Source organism: Vitis riparia, chromosome 16 (assembly GCF_004353265.1).
Source record: "Vitis riparia cultivar Riparia Gloire de Montpellier isolate 1030 chromosome 16, EGFV_Vit.rip_1.0, whole genome shotgun sequence".
NCBI lineage: Eukaryota > Viridiplantae > Streptophyta > Magnoliopsida > Vitales > Vitaceae > Vitis > Vitis riparia.
Window position 1 is genome coordinate 3,634,644 of NC_048446.1, and position 19,508 is coordinate 3,654,151.

General features: G+C 33.0%; 1 protein-coding gene across 1 annotated transcript; it reads right to left on the minus strand.

Moving 5' to 3' along the window:
- Positions 1-630: 630 nt before the first annotated feature.
- LOC117933750 (phospholipid scramblase family protein C343.06c) lies at positions 631-18,824 on the minus strand. The gene is made up of 12 exons (XM_034855269.1): positions 18,711-18,824; positions 17,435-17,986; positions 14,297-14,383; positions 10,779-10,820; positions 10,617-10,661; positions 9,103-9,168; positions 8,944-9,000; positions 8,755-8,816; positions 7,472-7,592; positions 6,968-7,045; positions 6,776-6,882; positions 631-899 (listed from the first exon to the last, which is right to left on the minus strand). Exons 1-12 carry the CDS (start codon positions 18,720-18,722, stop codon positions 869-871), a joined length of 1,260 nt encoding a protein of 419 aa, XP_034711160.1. The 5' UTR covers positions 18,723-18,824; the 3' UTR covers positions 631-868.
- Between the last annotated feature and the right edge of the window lie 684 nt (positions 18,825-19,508).

Sequence of the window (19,508 nt, forward strand, 5' to 3'; positions counted from 1 at the left end):
ACCTAGTTTATCAAATTGTCCTCTCAAAGTGCATTCAATTAAAACAAGTTTTATTCTCTAGAATAAGAAAAATAAAATTCATAATTTAAAAAATAATTTTATCAAATTTTTTATCTAAAAAAATTATTCTAAAAACCAAGAACTATTTTTTAAAACAATTTTCTATTTTCCCCCATAAGAAAACAAGATGTTTTTAAAAAACATATTTTACTTATATTTTATTGTTTTCACGTTAGAAAATAATTATATAAAAACGTAGAATTATTAAAAATAAAACAATATAAAAATCATTTTTAAAATTATTAAAAACAAGTTACAAACAAACTTTTTTTTTTTTCTTTTTACAAAACATAAAAAGAATAATTTTTAAAAAATAATTACCAAACAGGACCTAGGTATTTCTAAGAATAAATTTGAGGCCTATTCAGGTAACATATTCTAAAAAACAATTAAATATAAATACACAATACCACCACCAAGTATAAGTCAAGAAAAATGTTTTTTATATTTAAATTCTTGAACATCAATTTTTATATTTAAACTCTGAATTTTTCTTTCTGTTCTTCCCACTTCACCTCCACACCTCCACCAAGAGGGAGGTCAAGAGTCTGAAACCATTTTACAACATCATCTTCAAAGCCCAAGCCAAAGCCTGGTGTCTTCTAGTATATATGTAAAAAACTGGTCCATTCACTACAACCAATTTCCAGGCTTCCCAGTATATTCAAATCCTGAAATATCCATTGTTTACCTGTACATCATGACAACAGAAAATGCCAATACAAAAACGGCCGCATTCTCTCACAGCTGGAGACGGAGAAGACATGTTGCTTGATCAGAAGATTCAAAACATTCTTCTGTCTGAATCCTACTCATCAACAGCTACAAAAGGAATTCCCCTGCAAAGCAATGGAAGTAAGTAGTTGTTTCAAATTCTACAATCCTTTTTACCTCTAATCCTCAAGCTTGTCAAGCGATGAATGAAACAAAACGGTACCAAGTTGGACCATTTAGGCGGCAGATGGTGGTGGTTGCCAGTCCTAAGGTGAGGAAATCACTCACAAGGGCTAAAATAGGAATAAAGAATGCTGCAAAACTAGGGCGAAGGAATTGGCAAAACCTGCCTTTTTTTAAAAGAAAATTATAGAACTCATGTGAAATGGCAAAATACCCTCTTGGTCTTCATCTTCACCATAACCCTAACCTAATCCTAACCCTTACCCTTACCCTTACCCATTCCTCCACTCCCCTCCCTTTTGTTTCTCCTTCTCTTCTTCAACTTTCATTTTTTTCTCTTTTGAATTTCTGGAGGGTAACCCCACCCAAGAGTTGGCCTTGGATTTTGGATTCATGGTTTTTTTTTTTTTTTTTTTTTTCCCTTTCTGTTTTTCTATTCTTTCCTCTCATTTTCATTCTTTTCATCATCTATTCAAGCACAATCAATTTCAAACCAATTTTTAACACAAAAAACAATTAAGATTTATGAATATGAAAATGAAAATAAAGGGAAGGAAAAATCTATAAAAATGAAAATGAGAGGAGGGGAAGGGGAAGGGGGAGGGGAAAGGAAAGGGTTAGGTGTTAGCCCAAGGTTTGGTTGAACTTAAGTTTTGATCATAATAAAATAAAGTTTGGATTTAACGTTTAATTTTAACTAACAGAAAAAGATCACCCAGATGAATAAAAAAGAAGCTATGCAACTCAATAACAAATTCATGTAAAATCGGGGTGCGCTAAGCTAGGAATGCAAGAAATCATTTTAAGTCAACAAAACTCTTCAAAGTTCAATCAAATTGTTTTAAATCTTTTAACAAATTGTATGAAGTATCTTTCAAATCAAAACTACATTAAAATTAGGTAATTCATATCTAAAAGGTTTTCAAAATCATAAGGAGTTTTGTTTAACTGGCTTTTCTGCAGTGTTTTTGAGCTAAAAAATGAAGTTTTTCACAAAATCTTGAAAAATCAAGTCAAAAGGCCAAATAGTAATCCCATGGGGTGAACTAGTTAAGGGGATTTGAGCTCCAAACTTGGTAATGACCACCAGTCGAGGTTTCTGCCTCCAAAGGTCACCAGTTGTACCTTTTGTACCCCCAACAACTAGTGACACTTGTGTAAGGCTCCAATACTTCATTTATTGTAGATAGGTGATTACTACTCAAAAAGAACACATTTTAAATAATAATTCTCATAAATTTCATACATTTTGAGTAGTAATTATGCTTAACATGCCCAATTAATACATTATTGGCCTCACAAGAGATACTAATGATTTTTGTGAAGTTTTGGGGTCATTTTAAGGTGATTTTGATGCATTGAGTAACAAAAGAGATAAATGGAATTGAAAAGGGGGAATAATGTGGATGATGAGGAAGAAGCAATGTAATTAGTTTGGATCGGGATTTGGAGATAGTGAATGTAGAGTCAAAAGAAGAAAATGGAAGAAATGACAAAGAGGAGCTCAAAAACCAAATGTTGCACGTTTGCATGATCATGAAAAAATTTTACATGATTTGTGCAAATTAGACCAAAGGAGGAATTTAGGCTGCAGGCTAAGGAGGATGTTTAAATTGATTTCGCATGAACATGTGAAATGGTCCAGAAAGCTCCTTGTTGTTGCTACTGTTGCTCCACTGATTTCGCACGACTGTGCGAAAATGAAAGTCTTCGTGTGAAATGACCCAAACTCACGTGAAATGGTGATTTTGCTGCTAAAGTCAAGATTATTGAATTGAGAAGGTTCCTAAAGACCTCTTAGATGATGCCAAGTGTCTACTTAACCTTGGCATATAAATAGGAACTTGAATATTTCATTGGAAAGCTTTTTTGACACTTTTGATTGTGGAATTTTCTAGATTCTCTCTCTTGATAGAATTCTCTATTTTCCTTCATTTTCTCACTAGCCAAACATGCCTTGTGAGACCAAATCTCTAAGCATGAGTGGCTAAATCTCGTTTTTCTCAAAGGAAAGAGGATCTAGAGGCAAGATCTATGGTGAATTATAGAATTGAGCTTTAATTGCAAAGGTAATTTGATCTAATTGATTGATTAATTAAAATTTGGGGATTTTTCTCTGCAAATTATCTTGAATGACTATTAAATTGCAAACGAGGTAGATTCATTAAATTTTTTAAGCTAAATTTGATAAGATCAAATATTTGCATTGTATGAATCATTGGAAGATGATTTAAGATGAATTGAATATATAATTTAAATTGATATCTTGGATTAAATAACCTAATTTGAAGAGAAATTAGGTCTAGACTTAAAGTTAAATATAAAATCAATTTAAATGAGAATTTAAGTTTTTTAATCTAACTTGATGAAAAATAGATCTCAACATCTATTCACCATAGAAATTGTTTTCTAGAAAATCCTAACTCCGAGAATTTCTTTTCCTATTAATTTTTTCTTGTTTTACATTTTATTCTTCTTCTCAATTAGAAATCATTGTTATTTTGATTTTTCATCATTAATTTCACTTTATCACAACCATTTCTTTTCCCTCATTCAAGCCTTAATCACCGAGAATAATCCATCCTAGTAGACAACACCTAAAAATTACTATACTAAAGTTGTTTGTACTAAAATCATTTTTGATCGGGTACAAACTACTCTAAAATAGTGAATTAGGTTATGAACTGTGTTTTAATGCGATAAATGACAAAAAATCAATCGATCAATAAAATTCTTCCAAATCATTGGTCATTTATTTATTGAGCCTTTAAGAGTGCCTTTGACTGCACATTGTCCAAGAACTTTGCATCTTTATTTAGTGCATCTTCAATCCTAGTTTCCATTGTACTATTAAGTTCAAACTTGTAAACTAGGAAAGTTTTCGTATTCATATCTCTTGCAAACCCTATGAGAAAGTATTCAAGTGTGAGGTATCACTTGAGGATCGGCGTTAAAGGTCTATTGGAGTTGAAAATCTAAGTGTACAAGTTTAAGGCTTTAGTAGACTGGGCTTGGAATTGAAGCTTGAAAAGTGTGAACGTAGACCAAGTTGCATTGACCCACTATAAATCGTTTGCACTTCTCATGTCTTACCTCTCTTTATTTACTCAGATTTGCATTTATTGTAATTTGCATCCATTTTGGTAAAAACTATTTAAACTTAACCGACACCCTATTCACTCTCTCTCTTGGGTGTCTCATCTTTTGTTTGCGGATGACACATTGATTTTTTGTGAGACTTCTAAGGACCAACTATTGCATTATCATTGGGTCTTAATGTAATTTGAAGCAATTTCAAGGCTTAAGATCAACCTTGATAAAAGTGAGCTAATTTCAGTTAAAAGGGTTCTCATAATAGAGGAGTTGGTGGACATTTTAGGGTATAAATTGAGGGTGTTACCTTCCAAGTATCTTGGGCTTCCTTTTGGTGCTACCTTTAAATTGACAATAGTGTGGGACTTGGTGGAAGAGTGAATACAAAGAAAGCTTGCAAGGTGGAAGAGACAATACTTGTCCAAGGGGTGGGAGGTGCTTAAGTCTTATCAAAAGTACCTTGTCTAGCCTAGCCATTTATTTCATGTCCATTTTTGTTATTTCAAGAAGGGTGTGTTGTAGATTGGAAAAACTTCAAAGGGACTTTATTTGGTGAGAGGGATCTCTTGAAAATAAGTCTCACTTAGTGAGTTGGCACAAAGTTTGTAAGTTAAGGGTGGAAAGAGGCTAGGCATTCGAAATCGTTCTACTTTGAACAAGGCTCTATGAGGCAAATGGAGTTGGAGGTTCGTGTCAAAAGGGGAGCCCTTGTGGAAGAAAGTAATCATTGATAAGTACGGGGTAGATGAAGGGCGTTGGTGCTCTTTGGAGGTGAGGGGAGGGTTATGGTGTAGCATTGTGGAAGGTTATAAGGAAAGGATGGGATGCTCTCAAAAGTAAGATTTCCTATGTTTTGGGCAATGGAAGAAGGTTAAGATTTTGGAAGGACATTTGGCATGGGGACATCCCTTTGACTTTTGATAATGTTGAGCCTTCAGATCAAGAGCTAAAATCTCTTTTCCATACAACTTTGTAGAATTGATCAAAGGGGGTTTAAGGCAAGAGTCCTTTTCTATGATTGATTTTATTGATTGGTTAGATTGCCAAATAATGGAGCGTTCTTGTGTGTGTGTGTGTGTTTTTTTTTTTTTTTGGTTTATTACACTCTACTCCCCTAACCTATACCATGTTTTGCACATTGCCCCATCGAGTTCAAAATCGAGCAATGTACCCTTCATGCTTTATAATTACATGTAATGTACATTTTTTGAGTAACGGTGTTACAATTTTGGACGGAAAGCGCATGTGCTCTCCATGTGACCGAGGGCAAAAAGGTCATTTGAGCTTCCTTCATTTGTTCTTCCTCCCCAAAACCCCAAAATTCTAACTCAACCCTCCTCTTCCTTTGATCTTCCTTCCTTGTTGCTATTGAATTTCCAAATTGTAGCGGAAGCATATTGCGGAATGAAAATTGCAAGAAAATGGCGATGAGGTAGTATTTTTCTAAACTTTCCTTTTCCTCTTCTTCTTCTTCTTCTTTTTCTCTCATCTCCCCTTTTCAACTGAAAATTCCATGTTATAAAAGCATGGGTTTTTTTCAAAAAGCTTGATTTTTTTCTCCAAATTTCTCCAAAATTTCCCCCAACTTTCTGAAACATCAAAACGAAACCTTATAAAACAGAAGCATAACATAAAAATGAAACTCAACCCTAACCCTAACAACAATAGCAGTGGAAGGTGATGGAGGAGGCACAACACTAGCAGCAAGTCGAGCCTTTTGTACTCTTTTCTCTATATCATCAGTTTTTCTTTCCTCTATGTTGTATACATGTGTCATGGGTTTTTGCACTTTGGTTAGTGAGAAAATCAATTTTTTTTTTCCTTTTTAAATTTTGAATCTAAGACTATTTGAATTAGTTGAAGTGATTTTTTAATAATATTGTTATTTTTTTGTAAAATTTTTTGAGTTTGGTTCCAATCACCATAAGATTTGTAATTCTATTCGTCGGAATTCTAGGTTATCAAGTTGGAATTCTAGGAAAATTCCAACTGACACTCGAAGGAGGAGGGCTAGGTGGTTTTAGGGGTTTTAAAATGAAATGACACTTTTGCCCTCGATCATATGGAGAGCACATGCGCCTTCCATCCAAAAATGTAACACCATTACTCAAAAAATGTACAATGCATGTAATTATTAAACATGGAAGGTATATTGGTCGATTTGAACTTGAGAGGGCAATATGCAAAACACGGTATAGGTTGGGGGGTAAAGTGTAATAAACCTTTTTTTTTTCTTTGGTGCACACATGTATACTTCCTGTGTACTTGATGTAGCCTTTTTTGGCTCTTTAATATTATCTATTGCTCTTTTGCCCATCAGAAAACTTCGCATTAAGATTAGGGTTTGATGGATGGATGTAGTGAAGAAGATGAAGAAAATGATATTTATGTCATTTCACACATGTTTTATATTTGAAAAAAGAAAAATAAAGTGGGTGCAGAGAGAGAAAAGGCAGGTGTCTAACATTTTCCCAAGAGGGGAGGAGGATCAAACAATGACAGAAGCCTTTCATTTTTCAGGTTCTTTTGTAGGGTATTGTAGGCTTATAGAAATGGAGAACAGTGCAGAAGTCACAGTCAGCGAAAGGAGGAGGAATACAAATATCAATTGGGTTGGTACTTGGAATTGAGGCCTCTGAATGAGGAGAGAGATTCATGGATTCAATATTAAAGTCACATTAGAAGACTGAAAGTCGGTAAATGGCCTGACCAGAAATGAACTCACCAGCCACCATGTCTCGAGAAATAGTCATTGTCCAATGATACAGCAAGAGCAACAGCTACAGCTCTTTCTGACAAAGTCAAGGGCCGAACAACTTCCAACTCTTGAATCTGCAAAAGAAGCAGATCAATAAAAGAAAATACTATTGATAATAAAAATTCATGAGACTTATTATCCTCTGATGTGGAACATTACCGCTTTAGCAGGGCCAGACTTAGAGTTGGGATCAGAACTTCCAAATCGGATCACATATTGACCCGCATCAGTGAAGATCTGCAAGACATTATTTAAAAAAAAAAAAAAACGGCATTAGGTTGCTATGCATGTGACATGTTCTGTTGATGAAGCAGAACAAAGTCTAGTATCTTCAATGAAATAACATAGTATAAACAAGCCTTTTCAAGACAATCTGTCATGTTACCCAGTAGAAAAGAGGTGACTAAGAATACTATTAAAGCCAAAAATAGTATAAAGAGATTAATAGAAACCCACTAATCACTGCTGAATCCAAGTCACTAATTTCTGAATAAAGTCCAGAGTACGGAAGAAAATTAAGTGAAATTTCCAAAACTATGGTCTTGAAAGTACATATGACTTTATCATGTAAAACCAAAATACCTAACCTTGTGGGCAGGGATAACAAATACTGTTATCAGTGCATTATAAATAGAATTAAATGCTGAAAAATAAAGAGCTGACCTCAAAGCCGAAACCCCTCCAGTCACGATCAATCTCAGCCAGCACTTTCCCATCAATGTCCTTCAAAGTAAATGTCCAGTTCCAGAAGCCAGGGTTTTCAACTGCTGCGAATTGCTTATTCCTATGAACAAAACGAAAGAAGAGGCTGTAAAATGGTAATCATAGAGGCAATGCATGGCTTCATTGAAACATGACCCATTAGAGCAAGAAAAGAAAATCTAAAGTGGAATCGATATAACATCTTATCTTCAATAACACGGCCTGAGTAAAAGGAATGTGTTTACAAACCAATATCAAGAGTAGCAGCACACCACCCTTCAGTTGTTTTATCATGTAACAAAGAGATACTACTGACGGTACATGTTCACACACCCATAGACACATACTACCCTTCAGTGCCACAAATAATCCCACATTTTGCATTTAGTACTGCACGTGAAAAGCTAAAGACAAACCTATGAAAGAAATGAATCGAAGGTTTATCACACCTCTCAAAGGGTGTTCAAGTATTCAGCAGCAAGAACAAATTTAATTCAACTATCTGGTTTGTAAAGCAACCAAGGGAAAAGGGGACTCCATGCATCTTCTTTTACCTTGAAATCAACACATTTAACAATCACACTGTGTAGAGATAGTAGTTAATATCATTAGAAGTGACAGTAACAACACATCCATCAATTCTGTCAGTCCACTATAATATGTACAAATTTACAAGGAATATTTATGGCTTATATTGGCTAAATTTTGAGGATAGGAAATATGCTGACCCTCCAACTTTCCGCACCAAAAATGAAAAACTATGAGGGTCTGTTGTCTATACTGTGTTTTGTTGTCCATATGTTTATAGTAGTCTTAGAACATGGATAAACTCAGAATATTACCTACAGTAAGAGAGAGAAAAGTTGTTGTTCTCGGGCCTCTATATAATATATGGCTAAATGAAGAATGTCTTAAGGATACCAGGTGATTGACAAAGAAGTAAAATTCCTCATTTAATATTCAAAATTGTGATGTTGACATTCATGATAAACAAGCTGATACTGGTTTCTATATAGAGTAAAATTCCTTATCTCCCAAATTCACAATCAGTTGGTCTACACTTAATTTTACTTGCATCTCTAGTTCTGTTTCCATTTTTTCTTTTGTTGTTGAAAATGAAAAAATTCAAACCCCTACACATTTTGAACTTCAAATAACAGAGAGGATGAAAGCAAATTTTAATCAATTTTAACTAGTTATAAAGTAAATATAACACAATTTGAGTAACAAGATATTGAGATTACCCCAAGTACAGATCATACACCCTCCTCCAAAGATGCCATCGTCTATGAACCACACCAACTTCCTACAATTGAATATGTTTGAAATCATTAAAAACCATATTGCAGTTTACTTGCCATTTTTTTTTTTCACAAAAGTGCATTTGTTATCCATATAAATGTCACTTTTAGAAACAATTCAAACGGACATACCTTACCATTTACCTCTGCATAAATGGAGCTTGTTATCCACCAAAAAGGCCTACGAACCTACATGTTGTAACAATTAAGCCTCAAAGCTGAAACAGCAATACATCCAACACTCAAAAATCCAAATTATGTAGTTTAAAGAATTTTCTATGAAGCCCTTACCCTAAAGAGCTCATTACCCATGGCATCAACTATGTAAGCAACAAAAGGGCGCCTTAGCCGCAGCAACTGCAAAATCATGTAAGAATCATTGTGGTTTCCACATGAGAATATTCATAAGATGAAAAAATCTATCACAAGTATGGAAGACTTTGAAATCCCATATTTGATGCTTCTAAACATGATAAGTGAACAGTGTTAAATTCATCAAACACCCATTACTTTCATCTCCTTAATGATACAATATAGTCACTATAAAATGCCCCAAAATGGCAGTTCAAATTTCAATACCTGTTTACATTTTAATCCATGGAAAGGGATTAATAAAATGATATATATTTATATATATATATATATATATATATATATAAAAGCACAAAATTTCATTCTATTCAGAACATGATAGATGTGAATTGACCATGTTAGGGCATAATATTAATTATTTATCATATGCACCAGAATTTTTATGGTATGGCTCTCCTCATTCTTGTTTGTCTAAAATTTTATATTTTAATTCAATACCTTAAATCTTTGCCTCACCAAAAAAGAAAATTAAGAGCCTGAAATAAGAAGAAATTTTCTACCACGTTCTGCAATCCAGGTCATGCAATCTTTGATCATATAATTCTAGGGGCTCTATTGTTTTCTGGCAATGCTGATCAGAAACGATGCTATTTGGAACCTGTATCAAATTTCAAGCAACACGACTATGAAATAAGTTCTGAATTCTAAATCATTTTCAATAAATCCTTCTATGTATCTTCTGAGTTAATGGACCTGTATCAAAATTCGTTTTTTTTTTTTTTTTTTTTTTTTTTTTTGCTTCTTTTTTTAATATTTTAAAATGTACAAATCCTTCATTCCTCCTATAGTAGCTTTCTTTTGCCATGATTGAGAACCTTAAAACAGCAATAATTTTATATCAGGGAACTAATCGATGCTTCCTCATTGCATTCATTTATAGTTCCCTCTTAACAAATTAACTGTTTGCTAATTTATTGCTCTACTCAGCAGCCATCTAAATAATAGTCATGAACTGAATTAGTCCAGTTAAGAGTTAAGCAAGTTCTCAATGTAAATTGGAATGGATGATGACAGATTTCTTGTGTACAAAGCCCATAAACTAACTTAGATTGATATGACACTTTGACTGAAAAAACCACATTCCACATGACAAATTGAATGGAGCAGAGAGAAGCAGCATATGTATGGAACATATTAGCTTTCCTCAAATATAGTACATTTAAATGGAAATACATTAAATTTAGTGCTTAAAAGAAGGATAGATTTGGGAAAGATGGTTAGAGCCCACTCATGGTTTTTAACATAGTAGATTAGAATCTGAATATGAAAAAACATCACGGACGATGACAAGCTGGGGACAAATATACAGCATGCACAGAAATAACAGAAGAAATGATTTGCAAATTGGATGTGTAAGACCAAATAATATCTGTGCCAGCAATTTACTCTGTTCACAGATAAAATAGACAGGCTGAAAAGGCCAAATAACATACCTGTCTCATGATTACATTACTCTGCTCACGAATAAAACCTACAGGCTGACAAAGCAACATTAAGTATCAGGAATTTTACAAAGTTCAATCTGTGTAATAAGCTTCTAACTACTCCCGTGGCAAAATTTCAAGACAACAAAAGGAATTGGAAAGGCTACGTACTGACTGGGGGTAGCACACGTCTACCATTGCATACCGGTTTTCCTGCAATTACATTAGAGATTAGTAAAAAAAACACAACTAGGAAAACAAAAATGCACAAAAGAAACAAAGAAAAAAGAATAAAGCAATACTAAAATGTTTCAGAGATAAAGAAAACAACCGTAGTGCAGAATAATACTTCTGATGATGCATATTAAGTAGAGAGCACATATATTCTGCAGCAAATGATAAAAGCCATGCATCTTTCAACCATAGGTTTCTAACTCTTGTCAGCTAATAGCTAGGGTAGTTGACTTATATGGTTTTTTTAAATCATCTAAATCTTACAAAGAGAAAGGAACATGCCAAGTCAGCTGACAACCCCATGAAAATATATATAACGACAAATGTATAATTGTGATTGAACAACAATAATGCCCTATAAAAATATTTGGGGCCAGCTAGGCCAAACCTTACTTATGATTCAGCATTGTCTAAGGCCCTGTCCTCCGTTAAATTGATGACCATTGTGCCTGCTCTCTCACTCCTCAATCCTAGTTCTCTTCTTGTCTTTCTCGTCCTTTAAGCATCTTCAATTTGAACCAACCTACTTCTTACTAGTATATTTATTGGCTTAAGTTGCACATGTATGAATCGTCTTAAGAAACAACTCTAACAGCTCTCTCTCATCTTGTCCCTCAATTAGTGCCACCCCTAGCCTGCAACAGATAAATTCATTTCTTACACTAGTTTTTATCATTTTTGCCACTTATCCCCCTCAATATCCACGAAATGATGCAAGTCTCATTGTTGCCTTGTAAAGGTTTTCCCAATTAAGGATCACACAACACTCCAAAATCACATTTCCACTTTAACCACCCTGTTCCAAGTCTCTGCAGTGTCCTCTTTGAACTCCTCTTGCTCTAAGCCAACATGAATTCATCTGGCAACTGGGGCCAAACTATTTGTATTGCTGAAAAGCTTAAACAGGCTCCTTCAATGGGGATCAGGAAACTCTTTGGCTGTCATTTCCTTGGTGTCCTCAACCAATGTGTTCAGTGGATCAGTAGAACTCTTAATGTATCAAATAAAATGGTTTATTCCTTCAGTTTAAGGCGAATCAGGATGCTGACAATTTTGCTAGGAAAAGCACTTCTTCTTTCATTGAGCTTGTAGGGGATTATCAACCTCCATGTGCCTTTTCAAGCTGGATTTTTTTATTAGACCACTTTCAGATCCAGTTTTTCTCCTTGTGTTCTACCACATCTTTCTCATCCTTCCTTATATTTTTTTTTTTTCTCTTTTAGCATATTATTCTGTCTCCTATGTACTTTTGTTTGTTAGTTTCGCTTGAGTTTAGGCTTCTGCAATCAATAGAAGAGTTGGGCATAGAATTCCTCATAAAGTTTACCTAACCATCATGGCCTCAAATCTGTTGATTTGAAGTGTCTCCTATATTACCCAAGTATTTTCCAAAATGTCCATGTTTTCTGGTAGCTTCTACCATTTCTTAAATCACTATTAGTAGTGACAACTGTACACACGAATTTCTCTTAAAGAAAAAATGTGTGGTCATATTGGATTTTATTGATTTGAAGAATAATGTGGGTATAATCTCTATCTTGTGCTCTGATTCTTCCTTTCCTAGTAGTTAATTAAGGGTTTGAAGAAGCATGATCTCAAATAGCTTAAGCTTAATTTGGGTCTTGACTTGATTTAGTTTTGAGTTTTAACTTGACTCAAGCCTTGGTGTGACTTGGACCTTGATGTAACTTGAGCCTTGACATGACTTAAGCTTTGCCTTAACTTGAACAATAATGATCAAGGACTTGAGTAGTTTGATCTTAAATCAAAAAGGTCTTTTTGTAAATTTTGATCTTAAAGTTTGAAACTTGAAGTTTTGAAAATCTTAAGGCTTGTTTGTTATTTGTTCTGAAAAATAGTTTCTATTTTTTAGAATAAAAAAATAGAAAAACATGTTAGTAACGAGAAAATAGAAAATAGGATATTTTCAAATAACATCTTTTAGTTGTTTTCACTTTTTTTCGGAGGGTTGTTTTCAAAAATAACTATACAAATATGGAGAATAATTAAAAATAAAGTACTATAAATAAAAGTTATTTTTAAAACATATTTAAAAACATAGAAAACAGGTTAAAAACATTTTTAGTTCCCAAACAAAATTTTGTTCAACAAAACATCAAAGAATTGTTTTCAAAAACAATTCTAAAAAACTATTTTTCAGTTGTGTCTTCGAAAACACTTCTCAAACAGAACCTTGATGATTAAAAGATACTTCAAAGAAATTAAAGATTGAATTCTCCTTTAAAGATTTGAAGAGGTTTTCGATCTCCCTTAAAGAGCTCCCCTCCAACTTTTATCCTGTAACTCGTCTTGAAAGCTTTGGAATTAACCTTATTTATAGGGATTGAAATTATCATAATTGGATAGTTTTTTAATTCCTTGGAAATATTATTTTTTGAATTAGAGTTAATATTTAGGGAGATTTAAAAGACCATATTTGGTAGTCTTAATCCTTTAAATATTATTATTTAATTAAAAAGAATATTTAAGAATATTTAGAAGGCTAAATTTTATAGTATTCACTTTCTTTCTTAAAATTATCATTTGTGTTGGGCCCATGCTACACATGATGTTATTTTATTGGTAGAAAACTCGTCAAGTGCTAAATTTTAATTAATCACAATTTAAATTAATTATAAACATTTGATTTTTCTATTAGTCATAATTAACTTAATTTGATTACACATTAACTTGTAAAAGGTTAAATTTTGCCTTTCTACAGCAATCAAAATCTACATATTTTCAAGAAGCTCGATATGGTGATTGATGTTGATATAGATACACACACATAAATAAAGTGTTTAGGCTTTAAAAATCACTAGCAAGCGCCTAAAACCTTATATGGGTCTTGAAGATGTGAAAACAAGCATTAAATGGTTCGTCTGAATGTGAGGGTAACAGCATACACAAACAAAATCAGCTCAATTAGAAACAACAATGAAAAGTGGAAAAAAATCACTGGAAGTCAAGACAACCACTGAAGAAAAGTTCTTATCAACTGCATGTAATCCGTCAAACCAAAATCCAAACTAAAAGACAGAATGAAAAGGTAATAACAAAATTCTGTATACAATTTGTAAAATGAAAATATAAGATGAACCTCCTTGAAAATTAAATAAATCTCATTGAACAATCAAAGCACAGTCAGACAAGAAGACCTCTTCCTGTACTTCACTCTAAAAAATTTGAAACTGTTTCATTAAACTATTTGTAGTATCATATCTAGCTTGTCATGCTTTAATGCAAAAAATCTCAACATTTTATCATATTGCCATTCCAATCCATCACTTGATCATTAAATTGCAAAAACAATGCAGAGCTGCTCAAAAAAACACTTGACCATAAGGGAAAACATGATTCATTTTCAAAAAAGCACATGAATGTTTAAAAATAATAATAATAATAATAATAATAATAATAATAATAATAATAATAGAGGAAAAAAGAAAAGTTACCTGCTCAAAACCAAGTACAAGATTTGCCCATTCTATATCCCTAGTGATCAGCAAATTGGACCTAGCAAGAAGAGGTGCAACCCGAGCCTAAAAAATTTAAGCAATGATGAATGAGTCATCTCCATTGAATTATAAATAACAGCTGACACTGAAAGGATGAACTTTTAGATATTAGAATCCTGACAAGCTTAAATCCAAACAGAAGAAAGAAAATATCTCATGATAATGTCTATCTAGTTATTTATGACAAATTGTTTACAAGATAAGAAAATGTGCATAAATTAAATAAGTGCATATAGATGCAGAATACAAATATGTACATATGGTTATATATGTGTAACATATTTGACCCATTGCCAAATTGACTATTCTTGTTAACAAATTAGTGCCACAAGGAAGGTGTTTGTAGGTTGCTTTTTGTGTTAAAGCAACTGAACCTTTCCTGACCCCAGGCCAAGAATTACCTAGGTTTGAGCATCGGGACTGGTGCCATCATTACAGAGCACAAGTCACTTAGCATGGATATGATGCCATAAATACCAACTGCAGTATTAGTAAATCAACAACAATGATACCCAGAGCAAGGTGAACTTTAGCAAGGGAGACAAGCAAGGGTTTTGCAACCTTACTCCAAAGAAAAGCAACATATGCATGCCATGTCACTCAACAGCAACGTGTGTAAATTTGCCTATGCTTCAAATACATGTCACCTTTTTTCATCAACCTATTAACCCATACACCCACAATCTATGTTATCATGTGTATCTTCTGAATGAATGATGAAGCAGAAGAAGCTATTGATTATTACCAGATTACAATCATATCTACTACTCTGTCTACCACATCAACTTGAAACTCTCAAAATTATTAACAAGTAACATTTTATTAACAAAAAGAAATTTAATATAGAATATATTTATATTTAACACATGCTCTCTGCTCAAAATTATTTGGATTTGAAAAAACAACTATTCCTTCACTAGCATAACTTTGTCAATTATTTGGATTTGAATCAACATTTGTTTGCAAATCATAAAACCAATATGCATTATAAATTTATAACATCATCCATTGAGACATGTTCCTATACACTTTCTCTTATGTGAAAAATGAGAACTTGTTAAATACCATATCTAAGTGAAACATACATAAATAAATATATTTATTCCCATTCCATCATACTCTCCAAGCTAAAAAAGCAGAATAAAATTCGAACTTCAAATCATCTTTGAAATCATAGGCATAAAACAGAAAAGCATAAAGGGATGGAAATCATTTTAGAAAGCCCATCACTGTATAAGGCTGGAAAAGATATTGCCATCATAACCTAGGTAGTGAATCATGTTTGCAGAAAATGGTTATTTCTATGATAACATCCTCAACAAAAACTTATGGTATGCTAGAATAAGACCACAGCACTTCATCTTAGAAACCCATTTACTGAGCCAATCATAGTTCCACATTTCAAATAACGGTTTTAGTCAAAGCAGAGTACGATTCAGTCCACAACTAGTACGATGTGGCCCCATATTCTATAAATTGTAATAAGAAAGATTTTTAAAATGATTAAATTAAATAGAAAATAAATAAACAATAAATAAAAAGATAAAGGTTTATTAGATCTAGCAATATAAGAGTAAAAACAATACAATAAAGAAGACAAATAACAACATAAAGCCAAACCATCCTAAAAAAACATGGAAACGTGAGAAGCTCAATGTCTTCATGGCCTCAGTGCAGGCTTCAATTCACAAGCAGGATAATGAACATTCCCAACCAAATACTTTTACACACAGCCATAAATCTTTTAAAGACAGTTTCTGAAACCAATGGGATTGCTAACTAGATATGAAATAGATGCAAAATAAAGACAACATCAATGCGCGCACACATTGATTAAGGTCTCAAAAATTTTCCTGATACAATTTTGAAAGTCATGAAAATGTAAAGAGGAATGGAGATTTCTTATGAAGACTGACAACTTATTAAGAAAAAGATTTTCCCTGAGCACACCATTCTCTGACAAGAAAGATTTTTATGATTTAATAAGTAACTTTTGCATCTTTGGGCAATTTTAAAACATTGGATTGACTTGTGTAGTAACAGTAGATGGTAGTTGGATTCTGTAGTGAGTCAAGAGGAATTCTGCTACTAATAACCATGTATATATAATCAGTGGAGTGGACTGGAAGCAATTTATAGCCAAAATTCAGGAAAAGATGAAATTCTAGAGTGCAGGGCCACTGGAGGAAACTGAAGAAGAAGGTGTTTCACAGATTCACTGTACAGAAACCATATGCTCCATATCCCGAAAGCTAGAAAGGAATGAGGTTGGCGAGGAATGAAGAGAATCTTGCACAATTTAAAAACTTTTTGGGTTTCAAAGGCTGGAATTACCAGCATTTTTTAATCCACCTTCACATATGCTGGTAATGGAACACAAACATCATACTAGGACGACAGGCATGCTTCAACTGTTCGAGTATGTTTTAGCCATACTAAAGGAAAAAAAAAATGATATGATACCAATTTGATTCTATATTGAAAACATCATCTAAACAGTTGAATTTCATGATAGAAATGTAGACTGTTAAATAAAGGTACAAACGCATAAGATAAAGGTAGGGATTTTGGAAAAAAAAATATATACAGCATCTTTTAAAAATATGGCAATTGAAAAATTATTTCCAAATTTATGACAGGTTGTAAGGAGTCAAACAAAAAATTATCTTTTGAACTGTTGGCTTCAATTTAACCATTGAATTTTATAATTGTCTCAAGAAGAAACCACTTCAAATTTTAGAATTTGCATTGAAATTGTTTCTTCATAAGACAACTTCAATATAATATAACTACACAAAAGTTGTCCTATTGACACTTCACTTATTATCATAAATTTGAAAATAGTTTCTCAACTGTCATAACTCTCAAATTATTTTTACAACTACCATTTTTTACAAATATTTTATTAAAATTTATAAAATATCACAAATCCAACCAAGGTACCAAGAAATAAAATCAAGGTACAAAATAATAGGACCTATGCATAAATTACTTGGACCAACTTTACAACAATATGCACTAAAGCTAGAAAGCAGATAAAACTCATTTAGATGCCAAACAAAGGCCCAACTTTACCTCCTCTGGAGATGCAGGCTCCAGAAAACCAGTGACAGATTGACTAAGTGGTGGTTGCTTCAGAACTGGTTTCTCCTGCTCAGAAGGTTTCTCTTTTGTGACCGGTGCACCTGAAAACCATCTTCCAAATGGAAATTGGGAAGAAAGTTGGTTACCATAGACTATTTCACTATCGGCACCATACTTAACTGTTTTTCGCTTTCTTTTCCCTCTTGAACCTTTTGCTTTCCTGTCTACAACCCAGAGCTGCACTAGAAAATCTCTATCCATCTGAGGATCACCTCCAGCACTCTGACCAAATTGACGTGATATACTTATTGCACTGAGATTTGACCTTAGGAAATTTCCTTCCGAACAAGAAGGCAACTTAGATCTCCATGCCACATTTCTTGCTAAGACAGCCTGCTCCAACAATGTCGCTTGAGGTTGCAACCCATTCAGATGTCTATTCACCGCAAGATAACATGATGCATGCAATTTGGAAGTTTCTTGGGTGAATTTACTATTCTTGGCAAGGCGATGCCAATTCTTTATGGAATTCATTTGAAATAACTGCCACAGTGCATACACAAATTAAACTTCATGAGCGATATCTTCCATTTGGGTCTCAGAAACAACATGGGAAAGCGAAACTAAAACCCTAACAAGTACTTAAAAATTATTATCTTTCTCGAGCTATCTTCAACATTCCCTTCCCCTTTACCTCATTCAACCAGTAATCCAAAAAAATATAAAAATGAAAAAATAAAATAATATCACATAGAATGGGGCATTAGCACAAGAAGTAATATAAAGTAATAAGAACACCCATCTAACATAAAATCCACAGTATACAAATCCGGTCGCCAACAGACTTTGGATAGAGAAAGGAAACCAATAAGTTAGCTTTAAGTACCAAAGAATTGATTTCTTGTTTTCTTGTCTTTTCCTACGTTTCCTCGGTAACCAAACACCAACCCCCCCACCCCAAAAAAAATGCAAAAATGAAAATCTCTCCATCACTGAATTCAACCCAATGCAGAAGCCAACAATTGACTCTCAAATGCATTAATCTCTGGAAAATCATTGTGCCTAATGTGAAATGTACAATTCAGATTCTTCATTTCTTCAAGATTTTGATCATGATTTGATTGAATAATAGTGATAATCAGATTTAAAAAAGAAAGAAAGAAAGAAAAAGAAACAGAACCCTAACCCTATCCCTGATCTTTCTGAAACCAAAAGGCCATGGATTCACAGTAAAAATTTTCCAGAAAATGGCAAAATTGGAAATTACATTTTTGCGCATACCTTGGAGAGCCTGAGAGGTGTGGGTTTCAGACACAGATATCAGCGGAAGGCTCAAAAAAAGTGAGAAGGAAACAGAGACGGTGTGGACAGTGAAGGCTATTTATTTCAGTCGATTCAAACAAATATTTTATTTTAATTATTATTTTTTTTCCAAAAGAAAAGAAATAATAATTGTATTTAATTGAATCTTGGATAGGAATAGTGTTTTTGTTTGGTGGGAAAATGAGAATTGTTTATAGGAAAATACTAGGCCTTGTTTGGATGTATTCTAAAAGGGTTCTAAAAATAGTTTTAATTATTTTTAGAAATAAAATTTTGTATAATGGATATTATAGTTTCAATAATAGTAGCGAACCAATTTTAAATAATCCCCTTTTTATAACAGTTTCATAATTAGACATTTATACGAAAAGCTAGTATATATTTTCAAAAAGATATACTATTTGATAGGTCTCAAAAAGATATCACATGTAATGTATATATTTTCAACTTTTATAATTTTGTATTTGATTCTTGTTTATGTGTCCTATACAGTCGATCCCATTTGTTTGTATTTTGAATTTAAATTTTATCATACATATTTGGATCGGGATGGAAGTTCACTAGGTACCAATTGCCAAACGTATTAATTTCTTAAATTTTGGAAAATAAAATATAACATGAAATAAAATAAGAGAAAAATAACATATTTAACCCCTTGTTTGATTAATAACAAGATAAAATAAATTATTTATGTTATTTATCATATTCTATATTAAATCAAGGATAAAACAAGATAGGTGAT

Bases quoted from the DNA above. Each gene is read 5' to 3' on its own strand.
- LOC117933750 (XM_034855269.1), bottom strand. The intron at 14,384-17,434 runs GTAAAGTTGGGC...TAAATTTTTTAG, and splicing joins AGCCTGCATCTCCAGAGGAG to GCTCGGGTTGCACCTCTTCT. The intron at 10,821-14,296 runs GTAACTTTTCTT...ATGTAATTGCAG, and splicing joins TTGTACTTGGTTTTGAGCAG to GAAAACCGGTATGCAATGGT.